Here is a 16,690-nt window from a genome sequence, read left to right as displayed (position 1 = left end):
GGCTCAGCCTAAGCCCCAGCCCCCAGTCTCCCCCACACACACTCACTCATCTCGGGTGTAGCAGGGATAGGGAAACATCTGTACGTAGTTGCCAGGCTCCACCACGTCGTGCCCCACAAAGGTGTTGATGATGGCACGCTCCATCATGTCTGCGGGCAGGAGGGGTCAGCCATGGGGTAGGGGGCGGCCAGGCCCTACCCCCGCAGCCCCAGGAGCGGCCCTCACCCTGGATCCAGACGAAGCCATACAGGAAGTAGAAGCGGCCGCCCGTGTTGGGCCCCGGCCGCCAGTAAGCCCGGCGGATCTCATTGGTTTTCTCTGTGAAGCTGGAGTTTTGGCGGATCTTGTAGTGCACGTGGGGCGGCAGGGAACCGTCCTTGCGGGTCTGGAAGATCACGCCTGGGGACAGGAGGGGCAGGTGGAGGGGCAGAGCCAGGGCTGGCAACGGGGTGGGGGGGACAGTAGGGGCCTGAAGGGAGGGAGGGAGGGGCAGGGACAAAAAGGGGGCGGGGCTGGCTAGAGCAGCGCTGGGCGGGGCATGAGGGGCGGGGCCAGGGAGGAGGTGGGGCCGGGGTTGGAGAGCTGGGAGGGGGCGGGGTGTGAAGGAGGGGGCAGAACCAGGGGCTGGGGCAGAACTGGGGAGTGAGGGGCGGGGCCAGGGAGGAGGTGGGACTAAGGCGGGGTGACGTTGAAGAAGGGAAAGGGGCTCAACGGGCATGGAAAGCGGTAGGGGAGGGCTGTGATGGAGGGAGACTGGAGGCTGGGGCTGGGCGGGGAGAGGCAGAAGAGCAAGGGTTAGGGGGACCAGCTCACTGGCGAACACGGTGACATTGTCCTGGTAGGCCTGGTTGAGGGTATAGTTGACGATGCTCTCTTCATCGGGAAAACCCTTGAAGATGTCCACACTCACCTGGGGGGAGGGGCATCGTTGGAGCTGGTCCTGGGCACCAGCGGAGCCCGCGGGGCCCGTCCACCCCACCTTGGACATGAACTGGATCCAGCCGCAGGCCGCGTTGTCAATGGTGTCCAGCTGCTGCAGGAGGGCCGAGCCGTTGGGCAGTGAGAAGTTGTCCTGACGCAGGGCAGGCGGTAGCTCCTCCAGGGACAGGTTCAGCGCTTCGGGGTGCAGCCGCAGCTCTGCCACATACTGGGGGGGGGAAGGACTGGCTCAGAGGGTGGCCCAGGTGTGGCCCCTCCCCCACCCCAGCCCAGCACCCCCAGCACCTGCTGCAGCCAGTGCAGGTGCTGCTGCAGCCTGCCCTGCTCCAGGAAGCTGCGGATCTCGGCAGAGATGTTGAGCCACACTTGGGCATAGTGGGTCACATTGCCTACAAAGGCAAAGGTCTCGTTGGCCTGCAGAGGGTGAGGGCATGAGTCATGGGGCTCATGGGAAAACCCCAGCCAGCAAGGGGGTTCTCCATTCCTTTGTCTCCCCCCAGGCCAGTCCTCACCTACAGCCAATCTTGCTCTGGCCAGACTTCCACCCGCGCGCCTGAAAACTTTCCCTCCCCACCTTCCTGCAAGGACTCACAGAACTGGCTCTGCCCTGGCTCCCAGGGCTGCCTGGCTTCCCGCTTCCCCCCATTCACCTCTGTTGGACCTTCCTCCACATGTTCCTTGAACAGCCCTGACACCTGGCCCTCCTCTCCCCCCACACTCATCCTAGAGACCCCTCCACAGGCTCTCCCCTTCCTGGGCCACTTCCAGCCCTAATTTCTATTTCTCCCAGACAGGACTTCTCCCCTGGAATGGCCACGAACATCTTGCCCTCAGCTGGCCCCACGTGGCCCCTCCTCTATCCAAACCAGCACTGCCAGCCCTGGCCATTCCCAGCCAGGCCAGGACCCTGCACCTGGGCAGGACCCAGCCTGTCCAGGACATCCCCACAGCAGCCCCCAAGTGCCCCTGCACTTCGAACGCCCTCCGACGGTTCTCCACTCCACCCCCAACCAAGCCAAGTCAGAGCTCAAGTGCCAGGGCCACAGCCCCCTCCCATGACAATTCTACTGACCCCAGTCTGCACGGGGTCTGCACTGGGCTCCTGGCTTGCAGAGCCCCTCTGGCCTGCTCCTTCAGCTTCTGCCCCAGAAGGAGGCAGAAGGCACATGCAGCTCAAGCCCCCACCGCGCCAGACTGGCGAACCTTGAGGATGACGCGGTCTGCCTCAGATCCCGCCGGCGCGTACAGGATCTTGGGATTGCTGGTCATAAGGTGCACGAGAAGGCCCAAGTTCCGCTGCTCCTTGCTCGTGAAGCCCAGGGAGCTCATGTTGCCCTGCCGCAGCGCCTCCGGCTCGATGGTGCTAGCGCGGGGTGCGGACGTTAGGGGCGCAGCTGGGGGTCTGCCATGGGGATCAGGGCGGGGTGTCCGGGGTTGGAGGCGGGGCTTCAAGAGCCGACAGGGCAGAAGCTCAGGGTGGGAGTGGTGCATCGGGAGGGGCGGGACATGGGGCCGGGATTCAGAGTGGGTGCCAGGTGTGTGTGTGTGGGGGGGGTCAAAGCCCGGCCTCGGGGTCAGGCCCCCCCCCCCCGTCTTCCTGTCCCCTTTCCCTGCCACCCACCTACCGGTTGTTGCCACACAGGATGGGCTGCAGGCCAGCCCAGAGCTGCACGAAGGCGGAGCACTGACCCTGCAGCGCGTCCGAGGAGGCCGGAGCCGCAGCGGACGGGGCGCCCTCCTCCACGGTGGAGTTGGAGCTCGTGCCCCCCGCAGCTCCGGTGCCATTGGCTGTCCTTCCAGGGCCGCTGGCTGGGGGGCCTGGTGCACGGCGGGCGCAGGCGCCCTGGGGCAGCAGCAGGGCCAGGGCTGAGAGGACATCCACATCCTGCAGAACTTTTTGGGCGTCCAGCAGGTCCTCCAGCAGCGCCTGCAGTCGCTGTGGGGGTGGCGGCTGCTGCTGGGGAACCGAGGCGTTGGGGGCATCCAGGCCCAGCTGAGGGGAAACGGGGCATGTGGGGAGATGCAGGCCCAGGAGAGGGAGCAGGGGCTGGGGACTGATGTGAAGGTGTGTGACTGAGGTCAGGGGTGGATGGAGGACACCGGCGGGGATGGGAGAGGTTGAGGGAGAGTCTGGCTAGGGGCTGGGAAACAGACTGGGGGAGGACATGGGGCATGGCTCCCTGGGGGTGCGTGGGACACCCAACCACAGGCACACCCCGCTCGCAGCCTTGGGCCCAAGGAGCCCCAGCATCTCCCCCAGCCCAGGCGGTGGGCCCGCAGGGCCAGCAGGCAGGCAGGCTCTCACCTGCTGGGCAATCTTGGCCACATCCAACTGGTTGTGGAGCTCAGCAGCCAGCCCAGAAAATCGCTGGGCACGGGCTGCAGGCTGCCCACTGCAGACAGCATCCCGGTAGCCCTGCAGTGCTGTCTGCTGACCCTGGGACACAGTGAGGATCCGGCCTAGCTCCCCAGAGCCCCGTGTACAGGTGAGTTGTTCCAGCAGGGCAGGGGCCAACAGCAGCTCCTGGGGGCGGGGTGCAGGGAACAGCTGGGGAGGGACCCCAACCAAGAGGGAACCAAGGCCCCAGCCCAAGAAGGCCTCGGGTCTCCCCTGCCCCAGCCCCTGCACCAAGTCTGAGATAGCCCAGGCGCTGTAATGGGGGGTGGGGAGGGGTGGACGCACATCACTACCCTGCCCTCCCCCTCCTCATTCTAGCCACAGACTCCCAGGGACCTCCCTCACCCCCAGGAGAAGCTCAGGATTATCAAGGGGGCTCCTTTCTTCACCCTCTCAGGCAGAAACACCCACCCGGGGGCAGGTGGCGTGTTCCCATCCCACTAACAGGTCCCCTCACCTCCATCCGGAATAGGGGATTGCTACCCAGGCGGCTCCAGGGCTGGTCCCGACCCCTGGGGAGTCCTGACCCCACATCTAGGGCAGGCGAAGGGCCAAAAAGCAGGTGATAGACCTGGGTGTAAAGGGGTGTGGCTCAGGCCAGGGGTTCCCAGAACCCAGCCCCAGGGCTGCCTCAGAGCTCCGCATCCCCCCTCCTTGCTCTCCATTCCTACAAGCAGGGGAGGGCAGAGAGGCTAGCCCAGGGCCGGGAGCCACCCCAAGAGGAGACACATGCTCGCTGAGAATGCTTGTCCCACTCACCTCAGGCAGGTCCACCTGGGCAGCCAGGAGGGCCTGAGCTGTGCTATTAGGTAGCGACAGATTCTGCACCAGGAAACGCCAGAGCTCCCGTGGGTCCCTGGCCACCGAGCCCAGAGAGAAGGAGGACACTGGACAGGCAGAAGGACGGCACTGAGGGCCAGCTGTGCCCAGGGTCAAGGCACCCAGAACAGACGCAGAGCCGAGGTGCCCGCACCAGACCCAGCCATGTGGAGGGCAGCTCAGCTGGGTCCGCCTGAGCACGTCTGCCCCAGGAACCCAGAGCGACGGCTCAGATGGAGGCCCCAACACTGGCCCGCGGTTATAAGTGACCAAGCTGGGGTTTGAACGCAGCTGACGTCAGAGCTTGGGCCTCGAGCCCCCCAGCATAGGCACAGCCCAACCTGCCCAGGGCGTACCTGTAGGTCTGTCCAAGTGGCTCTCCCAGGTGTCCGGGCCGGAGCGGAGGGCCTCCAGGTGCTGGCGCAGGGCCTCGAGCTCCGAGCCCAAGCTGGGCCGCGCAGGGTCGAACAGGTTGCTCTCCTCCACCACACGGTTGAGGCGCTCCAGCAGCTGAGTGACCCTGCACCACCATCGGCGGTCACCCACTGGCCTCGGCGGGGGCAGGGGGCGGGGAGGGAGCAGGGGGGGTGGGGGGTACTCACGTGGAGTTGGCGTACTGCAGGAAGCCAAACTCGTCTCGCTGGCCATCCGGGCACAGAGACTGCATGACAGGTAGGATGCCAGCAGAGGTGAGAGGCGCGGCTGTGTAGAAAGCTGCAGGGGGGTGGGGGGGCGGTCGGGGCAGGTGAGAGGGCCCGAGGGGCAGACAGGAGAGGACAGGGGAAGGAGTCGAGAAAGGGGAGGAAGATGAAGGCCAAATAAAGAAATTTAGAGAGAGTCAGGGAGGAAAAGCAGCTTCGGGCAGCGGACAGGGGGCAGAGGGTCAAGAGTTCTAGTGCAGATGACCCCAGCAGGTCAGAGGTCAAAGGGTGTCTGCTCATCCCTTCCCCACAACTCCCAGAGTGTCCCTCTTTCCTTGGCCAGCCAAGGCCAAAATGCCTGACCCCTACCCTAAGAATTCAGGTGTGGCACTGCCCACAGAGCCCAGGGGAGCATGTGGGGCCCCCACTGGGCAGTGACCTCTGACCTCTCTGGCCAGTTGGTTAGCAGAGAGAATGCAGGAGCCCACGGGGGTCTGAGAGGAGAGCAGCCAGGTGACCTGGCCCCAGCCCTGCAAGGCAACCCCACAGAGAGACGGATGCCCCCCCCCCCAGAAGCTTGACCTGGGAGCCACCCCGTGGCCCAGGCCCCCTTGGGTACCCACTGCCCCCCCCGTCCTCCAGTGCGCCAGCCGTCCCTGACCATGGGCAAGGGGGTTCTGCAGGACGCAGCCAGGCCAGGAAAGGCTGTTAATGCAAGCGGGGGCGGGGCGCGCTTAGGCGGCACCAGGAGGGCCGCTCACTTACAGACTGCATGCAGGCCCGGAGGAGGACCAGAGACCATGCGGGGGAGGGGCAAAACAGAACAGAGGAGAACAGTGAGGACTGGCCACCATGGCCAGCCCTGTCCTCAGGCCCAGCCAGGAGGCACGGCCAGGGACCACGCGGGGGGACAGGCACACGGACCGCACCAGGACAGCGTGGGAGCTGGGACACGTGTATGGTCACGTGCACCCAGGACAGGCACGCACGCATGATGCAGTGAGGACTGCCCGCCCAGCTGTGCCCTGGGCCCCCCCCCACTCCCCCCAACCAAGGACACTCACCTTCCTTCACAGAGATGGTCGGTTTCTTCTGCCGAAGCCCCAGCAGAATGAAGAAGAGGACCAGAGGAATGAAGATCTCAAAGGCCAAGACCCACTGGAAAGGGTGGGCTGAGTAAGGCCACCTGCCTCCCACACCACTTGCCCCGGGCTGGACAGGACAGACCCACACCCTCCTCTCGCCAGGCAGATAGATGTCTTTCTGGCAGGCAGGGCCAGCCCCACCCAGCCTGGACCCCACATACCTCCCACAGGAACTACAGAAAGTTAACCCAGGCTCTCAGGGCCAACAGAGTTGGCCTCCCCTTTCTTCAAGGTCCTTTTCTATGGGGGCGAGAGCATGAGTGTTGTCTGGTCCCAGCAAATCCGCTCTCCCACACCCCCAGCCCAGATTCTGTGTGCCGCAGTGATTTGCCAGCAGGGACAGACCAGTCAGCTTGTGGTCTACTATGACCCATGAATCTGCCCAGCTCAGCTTCTCCTTCCCCACCTTCTCCTGGCTAGGATCTTGGAGGTGGTCCTGGGCCCCAGCTATGGCTCCCACACTCCCCCAGTGTCAGCCCCCCTCATTGTGACAGCCCATTACACCCCACACGAGAGCCTAGGAAGACAAGGCCTGGACAAGGGGAGGCATGGCTCTAGCCTAGGACCCTGAGCCTCCAAGAAAACCTGCTCAGAGGTCTGAAAGCCCCGAGTGCCTCCTTCTGCCCTGGCCCCTCTCCCTCACTCCACGTGGCTCAGGTGGGCTCGGCAGCCCTGCCGGCGCTCCCCAGAACTCTTCTCTATTCCCAGGACTGCTCCTGCCACCCCCAGCTGGGCACCAAGGTGAGCCCTGGTGGAACCTGCTCAGAGAGGGGAAGGAATGCCAGAGGCCCCAGAGCCCCAGCCTTCCTTCTGTTTCACCTGGAAAACGGGAGAACTTCTCACTCTCTGTGACACCGTCACCTCTCCTAGCTCAGGGAGGGAAGGTGGAAAGAGGACCTCGGGCGAGCTGCTCTTTGGGGAGCCCCCCCCCGCTCAGCCCAAAGACACACCCTGACCCTCACCCCCACCAGCTCTTCTCAGAGGACCAGGTTTCCTTCGTCCTCACCCCTACCCCCAGACAGACTCCAGAGCCGCACCCCCCACAGCATTCCATCTGGCCCAGGGCCCGGGCTCCCAGCCCCCCAGCGTGGCACAGTGGCTGTTGTTTACGTGCTTTGACAATAGTGCTCTGTGGTCTGAAACACCCCACTGTGTGTCCGCACCCCATGCCCGCCCCAGTCCGTGCCAGCCTCCACCCCCTCCCCGAGCCAGGATCCAGCCCAGGGCTAGCCGAGGAGGCACCATGGCACCCACAGGGCTGGGGACAGGCACCTATGCCACACACACATACACAGAGCCAGGGTGGCTGCACGTGAGGCAGGTGGCCAGGGTCACGGCCAAGGTACCAGCCCCACGCACACCTGCCCTGCCACTGGGCACCTCCACCGTGTAACTGCAGCAACAGGCCTCGGCTACCTCCTCATTGCTATAGCAACGGCCGCCGCAGGAGCTGCTGGGAAGAGGGAGGCCTGCTGGGCGGGCAGGCGGGCAGAGGGGCATCTGGTTACAGGCAGGGAGCACAGGTTCCTTGCCCCTTGCACCCCACTAGGGGCCCGCAAGGTGGTCAAACCCCGGTGCCCTGAGATTAGTCCAGTGCCCCCATGTTGTTCCCGGAGCCTGGGTGCCCACACTGGGCCTGAGCCCCCTCTTGCTGTGTCAAGGGGAGAACAGAAGAGAACTGAAGATGGAATGGCCTCTTTACCCAGTGATGAGGCCCCAGCAGCCCCAGCTAAGAGAGGACAGGCGACACTCACAGTTGGAGAAACCCAGGCACAGAGGTCCTTGGTTCCTACCCTCCAAACCAAGCTTTCCAGGGGGTGCACCCCCACCCCCCAGAGAAGTGCATAGCATGCAGAGCAAAACCTCTGTTGGCCGAGCCCACAGGTCTAATTCTGAAGCCCAAGACCCTCCCCGGAAAGGGGGAGCCAGCAGGAGTGTGCCAGGCCTCTGGCTAGCCCCAGCCCCTGCCCCATAGCACAAGCCCAGCAAAGGCCTCAGCCACCCTGGAGGAAGAATTTCTGATTTGCTGTGGTCTCAAGCCAAGGACCTCCATGTGGCCTAACCAGCCCTGGTAGTGCTGCTGGGCAGGGGCACAAGAAGATAAGATTCTAGGGAAGGCTCCACCTAGCGGGTGGGGGCCACTCCTGGGTGTAGGGCAGTGGAGACACCTCCCACCTGCCTGCCAGGTGCCCCACAAGCCACTGCTCCCTTCCCTGAGCCTTGAGATCCCCAGTGGATTCAGGGGCCCTCATTCTAGCCTCTGTTCCCAGCCCCTAGGGGGCCCTTACTGCCAAGAACCCTGGGGCTGATACCAATGCATGCCCGCATCCCAAACCCCTCCCCCCGCCAAGCCCTGCCCTGGTGTCCCCAGGAACCCGAAGGCTGCAGGCCCGATCCATGGCACCCAGAGCCAGCCAGCCCCAGGCACGTGTTCCCCGCCAGGCTCAGGTGCCCAGAGGAGTCCTGCCAGGCCATGGTGATGACGGCCACCCTGCCGTGTCTGCGGTCCCGGCTTTCTCTTCCCGAGGAGGGACCCTGGCAGGAGCTCATCAGCCCGAGGGGACTCAGAGTCAGGTGGGAGAGGAGCCTCTCAGGCCCCAGGTGGGCAAGAGGATGCTTCCTCCTTAGGCCCCCCACTCCGTACCCCAGCCTCTCTGGGCCTGGTTGTGGAAAATCCCCAGGGCCCATTCAGAAACCCAAGCTGCCCAGGCTTCCCTGCGCTGTCGGCTGGGCAGGACAACAGGAGATGCCCCTGCCTTTCCCAGGGCAGGAGCGGTGCGGGCCAGCATGATGACATCCATACGGCCTCAGGCTGGCTCCTCACCAGGGCTTCTGTCCCTGACAGCTGCTGTGTCCTGCACCCTCAGGCCCGGGGCTGCCCCAGGCACAAGCTGCTTGGTGGTCACAGCTTGGAACAGCAGGACCCGGCTCCCAGGGGAGATCAGAGGGTGGATCAGCCTCAGGGAGGACTGCCCCAAAGGACAAAAGGGTTCAGGGGTGCAGACTGGCCGATGCTGGCACAGCAAGGACATTCCTGTTGGTGAGAAAGCAGGAGCAAGGGCTAGGGGACTCGCGGGAAGGGTGAAGAGGAGGGGGAGGGGGAGGGGGAGGAGAGCTGTCTGTCCAAGGGCAGAGGGAAGGGGCAGGGTCCCTGCAAGTGCTCCAGGGGGGCTGGGCCCAGAAACCAAGGACCTTCTGGGCTGGATTAGAGTCCCCCATGCCAGCCCTCTGTCCCGGGAACGAGGGACTCCCGCGACCCCAGAGTCCTGGGGCCGCTCGCCCCCCTACTCGAGCCGCTAGCCCCGAAAAGCGCGCAGGGCGCCCATCCCCGTGACTCAGCCGAGCACCGCGAATGTCAGCGGGCGCGGGCCGCGGGCTGGGCACGGCCGAGCCCCCTCCCCGGAGGCCGGAGCCCGCAAGGACGGGCGAGGTCCGGCGGGGTGGGGGCTCGGGCCCTCCGCCCCCGGGGCCCGCCCGGGGTCTACGCGCGCCCGGCCCGGCCGCACGTGCGCGCGGAAAGCGCGCCGCTGGACCTCCCGTGCGCGCGACCTCCGGCTCGGGGCAGGCCCGGAGGCGCGCGGGGTCGCTCACCGGGCTCCGGCGCTTCAGCGTCACGTTCTTCCAGAGCAGCAGCTGCAGCTGATGCAGGAAGCCCATGGCGGGGCCGGACTCCGGCCGCCTTCGCGCCGCGGCCAGCTCCTCTGCGCGCCCCGCCGGCCCCGCCGCCCGCCGCGCCGCTCGGCATCGCCCGCGCGGGGCGGGGTCTGGGGCGTCCGGGACCGGCTCCGCGCTGGCTCCGCCCCGGCGGCCGCGGTGACAGCCACTCGCGGCCGCCCCCCGCCCGCGCCGCCCCCGCTTAAAGGCGCCGCGCTGAGCCCACCGCCCGGAGCCGAGCCCGTAACCCCCGCCGCCCTGCCGGGCCATTCCTGGAGCTCCACCTCTCCAGCCACGGGTGGATTCGTTGGTCGCCCCCATCTCGCCAGGCGTTGAAGTGACGTGCACCAGAGCTCACATCTAAACCCCCGACTCACACCCCCTCTGGGGTGCTCTTCTCCCAGGGGCATGTGGCCGGCGCGCAGCAACCCCCATTGGAATCGTCCCGCAGAGGCGCCCCAAGATGGTCACTGGCCCCCAGGGCGCCCTGGGAGGATGCTGAGGGGGTGCACGACCTCCACCCGCCCACGCAGAAGTGCTGGGGGCAGGAATTTCATCCGGACGTCAGAGCCAGGTCCCGGTCCCCAGGGTCACTGCCCGGCTGGAAGGGGGTAGCCGCCCGCACGTGGGGAGGGGACAGCTCAGTCCTGGCTGGAGATCCCACCTGTGCAGGGCGGGCAGTGTCTGCCCTCCAGTCTTCAAGAATCAGCGTTCTGGCCCAAGCAGGTGCTTCCTGACCCACGCCACTTAAGGGAGGAGTGGGCGCTTGTGAGGGGGGGCTGCAGGGGGCCTGTCCCACCGCTGTGAAAATTCCCTGCGTCCCTTGGGAATGAACAACTTGGTGAGCAAGTGGCAAGATGGGCCTGGCCGGGCTCCGGCCCAGGGAAGCGGTTCCCTGCAGGTGGGGTAGACAGGGTGCTTGGGGAGACTGAGGCTGCCCTTCTGTGAGTGGCTCATTTCTCTCCCCACATCCAAGAGCCAGTCAGGCCCCTGCAGATGGAATTTGGAGTGGAGTGCATTCTGCAGAGGCTGTTTGGTGGCTGGGGGAGCAAGGCTGCAGTGTCCCCGGGGGGCCAGCAGGGGAATGCAGAGGGCAGGGAACCCTGGTGGGTGGCTCCGAGGGCCCCTCCCCAACATCAGTCTCCCCACTTGCCAATGGGAGAGGCAGGTCATCTGATGTCCAGTGGGGGGGACATGCACATAGAGGGCTCCCCTAAATGAATCACAGGCCTGGGGGACCACAGCTACCTGCCCCTTCCCCACTCCTTCTTTACAATCCCACATCCTTCTCCCTGGTCAGCACGTGCGGCTAGGGCGGGGCAGGAAGTCACTGGCAGGGCTTTCACACAAGCCATGGTCAAGGGGGAGGGCAGCTTCCGGCCTCCACCTGCCCCCCACCCCCATCTGGGGCAGGGACAAATCCTGACCTCTGCCCCTGTGGAGCAGCCTGTTGGGGCCCCCGATCTGCAGCACCAGCTTCACCTCTCACAGGGGCTCGCCTGGCTGCAGCCGCATGCTCGGGACGCCCTGCCGCCCGTGTGGTCACCAGCCACCGGGCAGAGCGAGCCCTACACCACGGAGCAGATCCTGCCACACGCCAGACACCCTCCCAGGGCCTTCAAGACAAGGTGCCTTTGACACCCCCAGCCGGGTTTCAGACCTTGACACCCCCTACTCTTCACCCGTCTCGGCCTTTTGGGGGTCAAGGAAGGCTCCCCAGTGCCGTGCCGTTCCTTTGGCAGGGGCCCGAAGGAAGATGGCAGGCCCTGCAGTGTGGGGGAGGGTCTCTCAAGCACGGGGAGCGCAGAGGCCTTGAGGAGGAGCCGGCGGGATCCCATCAGGACAAGGAGGCCTGTGTGGCAGGGGGATGAAGCGGCAGGGGGAGGGCAGATGGGCTCAGCGCATGCCCTTCTTGTCCTTCCTTTCTTTATTGACCACTGCCCCTCCCAGAGCCTACCGCAGGCAGCAGCAAGGCCAACAACCTGGCTCGTTTGTCACGGTGTCCGCAGGGCCTGGCTCCAGCACGGTGGAGGGTGTGGGTGATGTACCTGCACGGCCCAAGCCGAGGGACCTCGGTGACAGAGGAGGTCTGGGGGCCCAGTACTTTCCCCTACAGACTGCAGGAGGGCCCTGCCTCTGGCCTCTCCCAGCCCGTGTCTGGGACAGAGGATCCCCCTGGGATTTTATCAAGCTGGGGAGGGAGGTCCTCGGAGGTCCTTGGGAGCCTGTATCTTTGATCCTCTAGCAACACGCACCCCCACTGACTCCCCGCTCTCACCTTCACCCCCGAATGCCTCTGCTCCAATGCCCACCAGCCTCCTTCTTTAGGCAGCCTGCCCAGACCAGCCCACTCCCCCCGACCCTTGCTTTCCAGCCTCCAACCCCAGCCTCTGCACTAACCAGATGGTGGCCTGTGGGGGCCGGATGCCCGGTGGTTTGATTTCAACACCCAGCTTTCCACCCATACCACCGGCGCCCAGCCACCCTCCTCTGCCTCCTCCTCTGGGCCAGAGCTCAAGCTTGGAACCAGCCCTTGAGGTCCTGGTAGACCTGGTCTCGAGGCAGGCGGGGGTATTGGGTGCAGATGGCACAGAAGCGCTCCCTCCAGTCCCCAAACAGCCGCACGCGGAGCCGGTCTCGCCAGGCAAAGTAGCGCTGATAGCGGCTCTCGTTCATGCCAACCAGGAAAGAGGCCAGCTCTTGGGCTGTGCTGAAGTCGTCCACGTGCACGAAGGCATCGGCGGGTGCAAAGGCCTCGTACGTGGCCCTCGGGGGCCCCAGGACCACAGGAACGGTCCCTGCTGCCAGCGCGTTGCGCCAGAACTTCTCGGTGATGTAGTCTCGGTGCTGCGAGTTCTCAAAAGACAAGTAGAAGAGGTACTGGGCCACGGTAGGCAGCAAGCAGTTGGCACACAGCGGCTTCCTGTTGGCACGGCCGAACACATCCACCTGCAGATGAGGCACCAGCTGCCGGTACAGGTGCACGCGCCGCTGCCGCTCCTGGAAGTTGCTGACCACCCAGGCTGCCACCCCCTTCTTGGCCGGCAGTGGCGGTGCGGGCCCCTTGTGAGGCTCCAGACGGCCGTAGGGCACGAAGATATCGGAGTCTTGGCGGTAGCTCAGCACCCAGTTAAAGATGCCGCCAAGGCGCCCAAGGCCGTGGGTGTGGCTGGGTGACTCCATGGAGGCCCACACCCAGGGCTGCCCCCGTGGCCGCTGGGCCAGGGGCAAGCGGGCCCGCTGGGTCTGTAGCTCACGGTGGTGGAAGACCACAGCGTCCGCGACGGCCAGCAGGCTGTGGTTGGTACTCAGGTGGCAGTGGGCCACCCCGTAGCTGATGCAGGTGTTTCTGGGCAGCTCTGGGGGCTGGTCCGTGAAGGGCCAGTGCCAGATGAGGATGGTGAGCGTGGGTGGGGGCGCAGGGCCTGGCACAGGGGCCGCCCGGACTAGCCACAGGAGCCACAGGGCGGGAAGCAGGGTGGCTCCAGCCAGGGCCCCCAAGGCCCGAAGCCTCCAGGAGGGGCCACACCCTACACAGGACATAGAAAGAGACGCGGTCTTCCCAGGATTGCCCTCGGGCCCATCCTCCCAGCCCGAGTCTCCCCGAAGACCAGACACTCACCAGTATTATTCATCCGCAGCGCCCAGAATCAGCCGCCCGGGACACCAGAGGATCTCAAATCACAACAGCCACTAGGCAGAGGTGCCTGCAATCACAGCTGAACCCCACGCTCAGCGCGACCTGGAAGCACTGCCCTTTCATCTGCCCAAGATGAGATGAGAGACCGCAAGCGATCTTCCTGCTCCTGCCCCCCCCCTCCCCCTGCCCCCCCCCCCCCGGCCTGGAGGCGACCTTTGGCATCAGCCACCATCCTCACCCCACCTCCCACTCTAATCCTCTGGCTGCTGGGGGTAGGAGGGGCACCATCCCCAGCCCAGTATCATGCCCCCCCCACCCCTGCCGGGCTCCGAGAGGCCTGGGGATGACCAGCTGGGCAGGCAAGTTGAGGACACGCCGTCCCAGGTGGAGGTGGCCCCTGGACATAGGGACCCAGTCGCTGCCGGCCACCAGGCCTGGAAGGCAGGGCGCACTTTCCCCAGAGGCGGCGGCGCGGAGCCCCAGGCCAGCAGTGCCCCTCCTGTGGTGGCATCACCCACTTCCCCTGCTCAACGGCTGCTCGTGCTGCTCCCAGACCTTCAGACTGCAGATGTGTTGTGCTCAGCTCTCTGCCAGGAGGCTGAGGTTTCTCCCTTGCCTCCTAAGTGGGCTACCCCACCCCCACCTCACCCCTGCCACCTCTAGGACACCGTGTCCAGAACCCAGGTCCCCAGCGGGGGGGGGGGGTGTCTCGGTCCCAGGGTCCCAGGAGTGTCAGTCCCAGGGTGGACTGCAGGGCCCACGGTGCTTTCTTTCCTCACCCAAGGACACGTGTCCACAGAAGTCCCAGGGTCCTGGCCAGCCTGGAAAGAGCTCCTGCTCCTGAGGAGCGGGGATGTGGGCAGAGGCCTGCCGCCAGGGACTCCAGGCCTCCTCCTCCAGGCCCAGGGTGGGGGTGGGGACAGAGAGGGGGCTTTCCAGACTGGAAAGGGAAGGAGTCGTTGTGTCCCTGACCCTGGCAGGTAGGGAGCTGGTGCCTGCTCCAGCAGAAAAAAGGCAGAAGTCCAGAGGTCTCCTTTGTCCTCCCCTCCCCTCTGACTGGCCCTGGGGGCCCAGGCCTGGAGGTCAAGTTCCTTCCCCTTCTGCTCCAGTTCCTCTGAGCTGCAGATACAGTAAGTCAGCATGATCAGACTTCCCCGAGCTCTGGCCTGCTCCCTACTCAGCTGAGCTGGTGCCGTCAGCTTCCTTCCCCCAGGCTGGACCCTTCTTGGTCCTGGAGTTGGCAGGGTAAGGACTGGCTCTCACACTCAGCATCCAGAGGCCTCGGGCCGCTCACATTCTTGAAGTCTGGGGAATGGGGGTCGTGGAAGGAGGAGCAAACAGGAACCACGGCCTGGGTTACCTGCCCCCTCGCCATCCTTGGGGCCTTCCACCACCCTGTGGTCCCCCCCTGCTTCACCCTTGGGCGCCTGGGGCTGCTGGCCTCCCCCAGCTCCTGCCCCTCAGTGAGGACCAGACTGCCATTAGGGTGGAGCTGGGCGGCTGGCATTGCACCCCCGAGGATACAGGGGCCAGGCAGAAGAGGAGGAGCGGCGCATCTCTGAGGCTCCCCAGCCCCTGCAAAACCTCCGAGCTGCACCGTGGAGCTTTGTGTAATATCCGAGGAGGGAAGAGAGGCCGCAGGATCTGGTAGAAATCATCTGGTGGGTTGTTGTGGGTGCAGCCGCCAGGCCTGACTCCCAGCTAGGGGGCACTGGGGCCTGACCAGAGCTGGAGGCTGTGGCCAGCCCTCACCCTTTCAGCGGCCCAAAGATTAGGGAGGTGACCATGGTGGCACTAGGCCTTTGACCCCTCCCTGGCATCTCTTCCCTGGCAGGGGGACCACAGGGGAGCCACGCCCTGGCTTCCAGCCTTACTTCAGCCCACCTCTCCGTGGGGTGGGCACCCTGCAGGTGGTGAAGTGTGTGGGAAGGAGCTGATCCCATTTCTGGCTGCCAGCGCCCCTGCCCTTCCTGTTTGCAGGGCCAGGCTGGCCGGGGCCCCTGCCACAGGCCTCACCCATACCCACAGACTGCTCCCTTCCTGGGTGGATTCGAAGCAGCCTCCCACTCCTCTGCCCTGGCTCTGCTACCCCCCGCCCCCTGTCAAACGCCTCCCAGCTCGGGTTGGCAACCACAGGGCCCGGTCGTGGGAACGTGCTGGCTGGGAAATGGGGCCCCGAGATTTGGCCCAGAAACAGGTCAGAGTGAGAGGCTCTCAGAGGAAAGCGAAAAAGATAAGACAACGTGAGTCAAAGGGAAAGAGGGCCCTCAACCTCCCACCGCACACCAGGCCCTGTGACTCACGGGGACGCAGGTGGGCACCGACTCCAGCTCCACAGCCCGTGAGCATCTCGGAAGCAGGAGCACAGCCGAGCCCTCAGGGCTGCTGCGGGGCCAGCCTCCTGGGGGGCACCTGCTGAAGGAACCTCAAACCAGATGAAGGCCAGGCCCCTGGCCTGCTGACCGCCTCCTGCTTGCGGACAACAGCACCTAAGGCGGTGGGGGGGGCACCTGGCCTTAGCCCCAGCCTGGGGGTGCCTCGGGGAGAGAGGGCCAGAGCCCAGCTGCCCGCCTACCCGAAGGGTGAGCTTGAGCGAGGCAGAGTCCATAGGTGTGCCCAGCAGGCCCCCTGGCGGCCGAGCCCCAAAACCATGTGGCTCCTGCAGAGGGAGCCCGCGCACTTGCCTGTCAAGGACAAGCCGAGCCCAGGGTTCAGGGGACGCCTCGGGAAGGTGGGTGCAGGGCGGGGCAGGTGGCCGATGAGCTCCCAGGTTGGGGGTGTAGCGTGAGGGCTGTGCGAGGAGCCAGCTGCTGCGAGTGGTGGGGTGGGCGGCTGCCTGAAGCAGCAGGGGACACCGCTGCCGGCCAGCTGTGCAGTGCCTGCTCTCCCGCCCCTTCCCTTCCTGCCCAGGACAGGGGGCATGTTCACTTCTTTATCCGGAAGTGAACGGCCGCAGGAGCTCTGTGCCCTGAACCTGAGTTTGGCTTGGCTCTTTCCATTCTGCACAACACGTGCTCTGGTGGGCAGCGCACCTGGCGTGGGGGTGTCACTGGGGGACTGGGAATCCAGGACCAGCCCAGCGAGCGACCCAGGCTGACAAGGAAGTGTGTCTGACCTGCAGGAGGAGAGCACCACCTCCCGGAGTCTGCAGATGGAAAGGTTCCCACCTCGTAGGGTCGTGGCTAAGGGCCCACAGCACCCCACATTCTGTGCCCAGTGTGGTCTGACCCCCAGGGTCTCACAAACTCCAAACAGATGAGTGTCCCCTAGGGTCTATGCTGGGCTGTGGGAATGTCACCCTTTGTCATCTATGCTCAGACAGGATGCCAAGCCGGGGAAGGTTGGCTAAGGGGCTGAAGCATGGGCGGGCTCCAAGGGCAGAGACGAGATCAGCCTCTTGTACCAAGAAGGTCGCTCTTGGGCCAGGGCCCTGGGACGGCGGCGGGAACGGCAG

At 65.4% G+C, this 16,690-nt stretch overlaps 2 protein-coding genes across 2 annotated transcripts in view; both read right to left on the bottom strand.

Moving 5' to 3' along the window:
* Positions 1-9,683, bottom strand: part of ABCA2 (ATP binding cassette subfamily A member 2) — a 22,109-nt gene extending 12,426 nt beyond the window's left edge. The window contains exons 1-14 of the mRNA XM_073890034.1: positions 9,534-9,683; positions 5,862-5,955; positions 4,759-4,870; positions 4,513-4,676; positions 4,097-4,224; positions 3,795-3,908; positions 3,245-3,463; positions 2,565-2,932; positions 2,143-2,302; positions 1,225-1,353; positions 980-1,147; positions 814-910; positions 226-399; positions 47-149 (exon numbers count right to left, since the gene is read on the bottom strand). Of these exons, the coding sequence (XP_073746135.1) occupies positions 47-149; positions 226-399; positions 814-910; positions 980-1,147; positions 1,225-1,353; positions 2,143-2,302; positions 2,565-2,932; positions 3,245-3,463; positions 3,795-3,908; positions 4,097-4,224; positions 4,513-4,676; positions 4,759-4,870; positions 5,862-5,955; positions 9,534-9,599 (2,096 nt within the window). The 5' untranslated portion in view covers positions 9,600-9,683. The remainder of the gene's footprint in view (positions 1-46; positions 150-225; positions 400-813; positions 911-979; positions 1,148-1,224; positions 1,354-2,142; positions 2,303-2,564; positions 2,933-3,244; positions 3,464-3,794; positions 3,909-4,096; positions 4,225-4,512; positions 4,677-4,758; positions 4,871-5,861; positions 5,956-9,533) is intronic.
* Positions 9,684-11,505: 1,822 nt separating this feature from the next.
* Positions 11,506-14,333, bottom strand: FUT7 (fucosyltransferase 7). Its single transcript, XM_025864916.2, has 3 exons — positions 14,016-14,333; positions 13,219-13,359; positions 11,506-13,126 (listed from the first exon to the last, which is right to left on the bottom strand). Exons 2-3 carry the CDS (start codon positions 13,229-13,231, stop codon positions 12,111-12,113), a joined length of 1,029 nt encoding a protein of 342 aa, XP_025720701.1. The 5' UTR covers positions 13,232-13,359; positions 14,016-14,333; the 3' UTR covers positions 11,506-12,110.
* Between the last annotated feature and the right edge of the window lie 2,357 nt (positions 14,334-16,690).

The sequence above is a fragment of the Callorhinus ursinus genome, unplaced genomic scaffold (genome assembly GCF_003265705.2).
Source record: "Callorhinus ursinus isolate GAN/ISIS: 27379988/994484 unplaced genomic scaffold, GSC_fseal_2.0 scaffold125, whole genome shotgun sequence".
NCBI classification, from domain to species: Eukaryota; Metazoa; Chordata; class Mammalia; order Carnivora; family Otariidae; genus Callorhinus; species Callorhinus ursinus.
The sequence above is the reverse complement of the archived record's forward strand: the minus strand, read 5'-3'. Positions and strand labels throughout refer to the sequence as shown.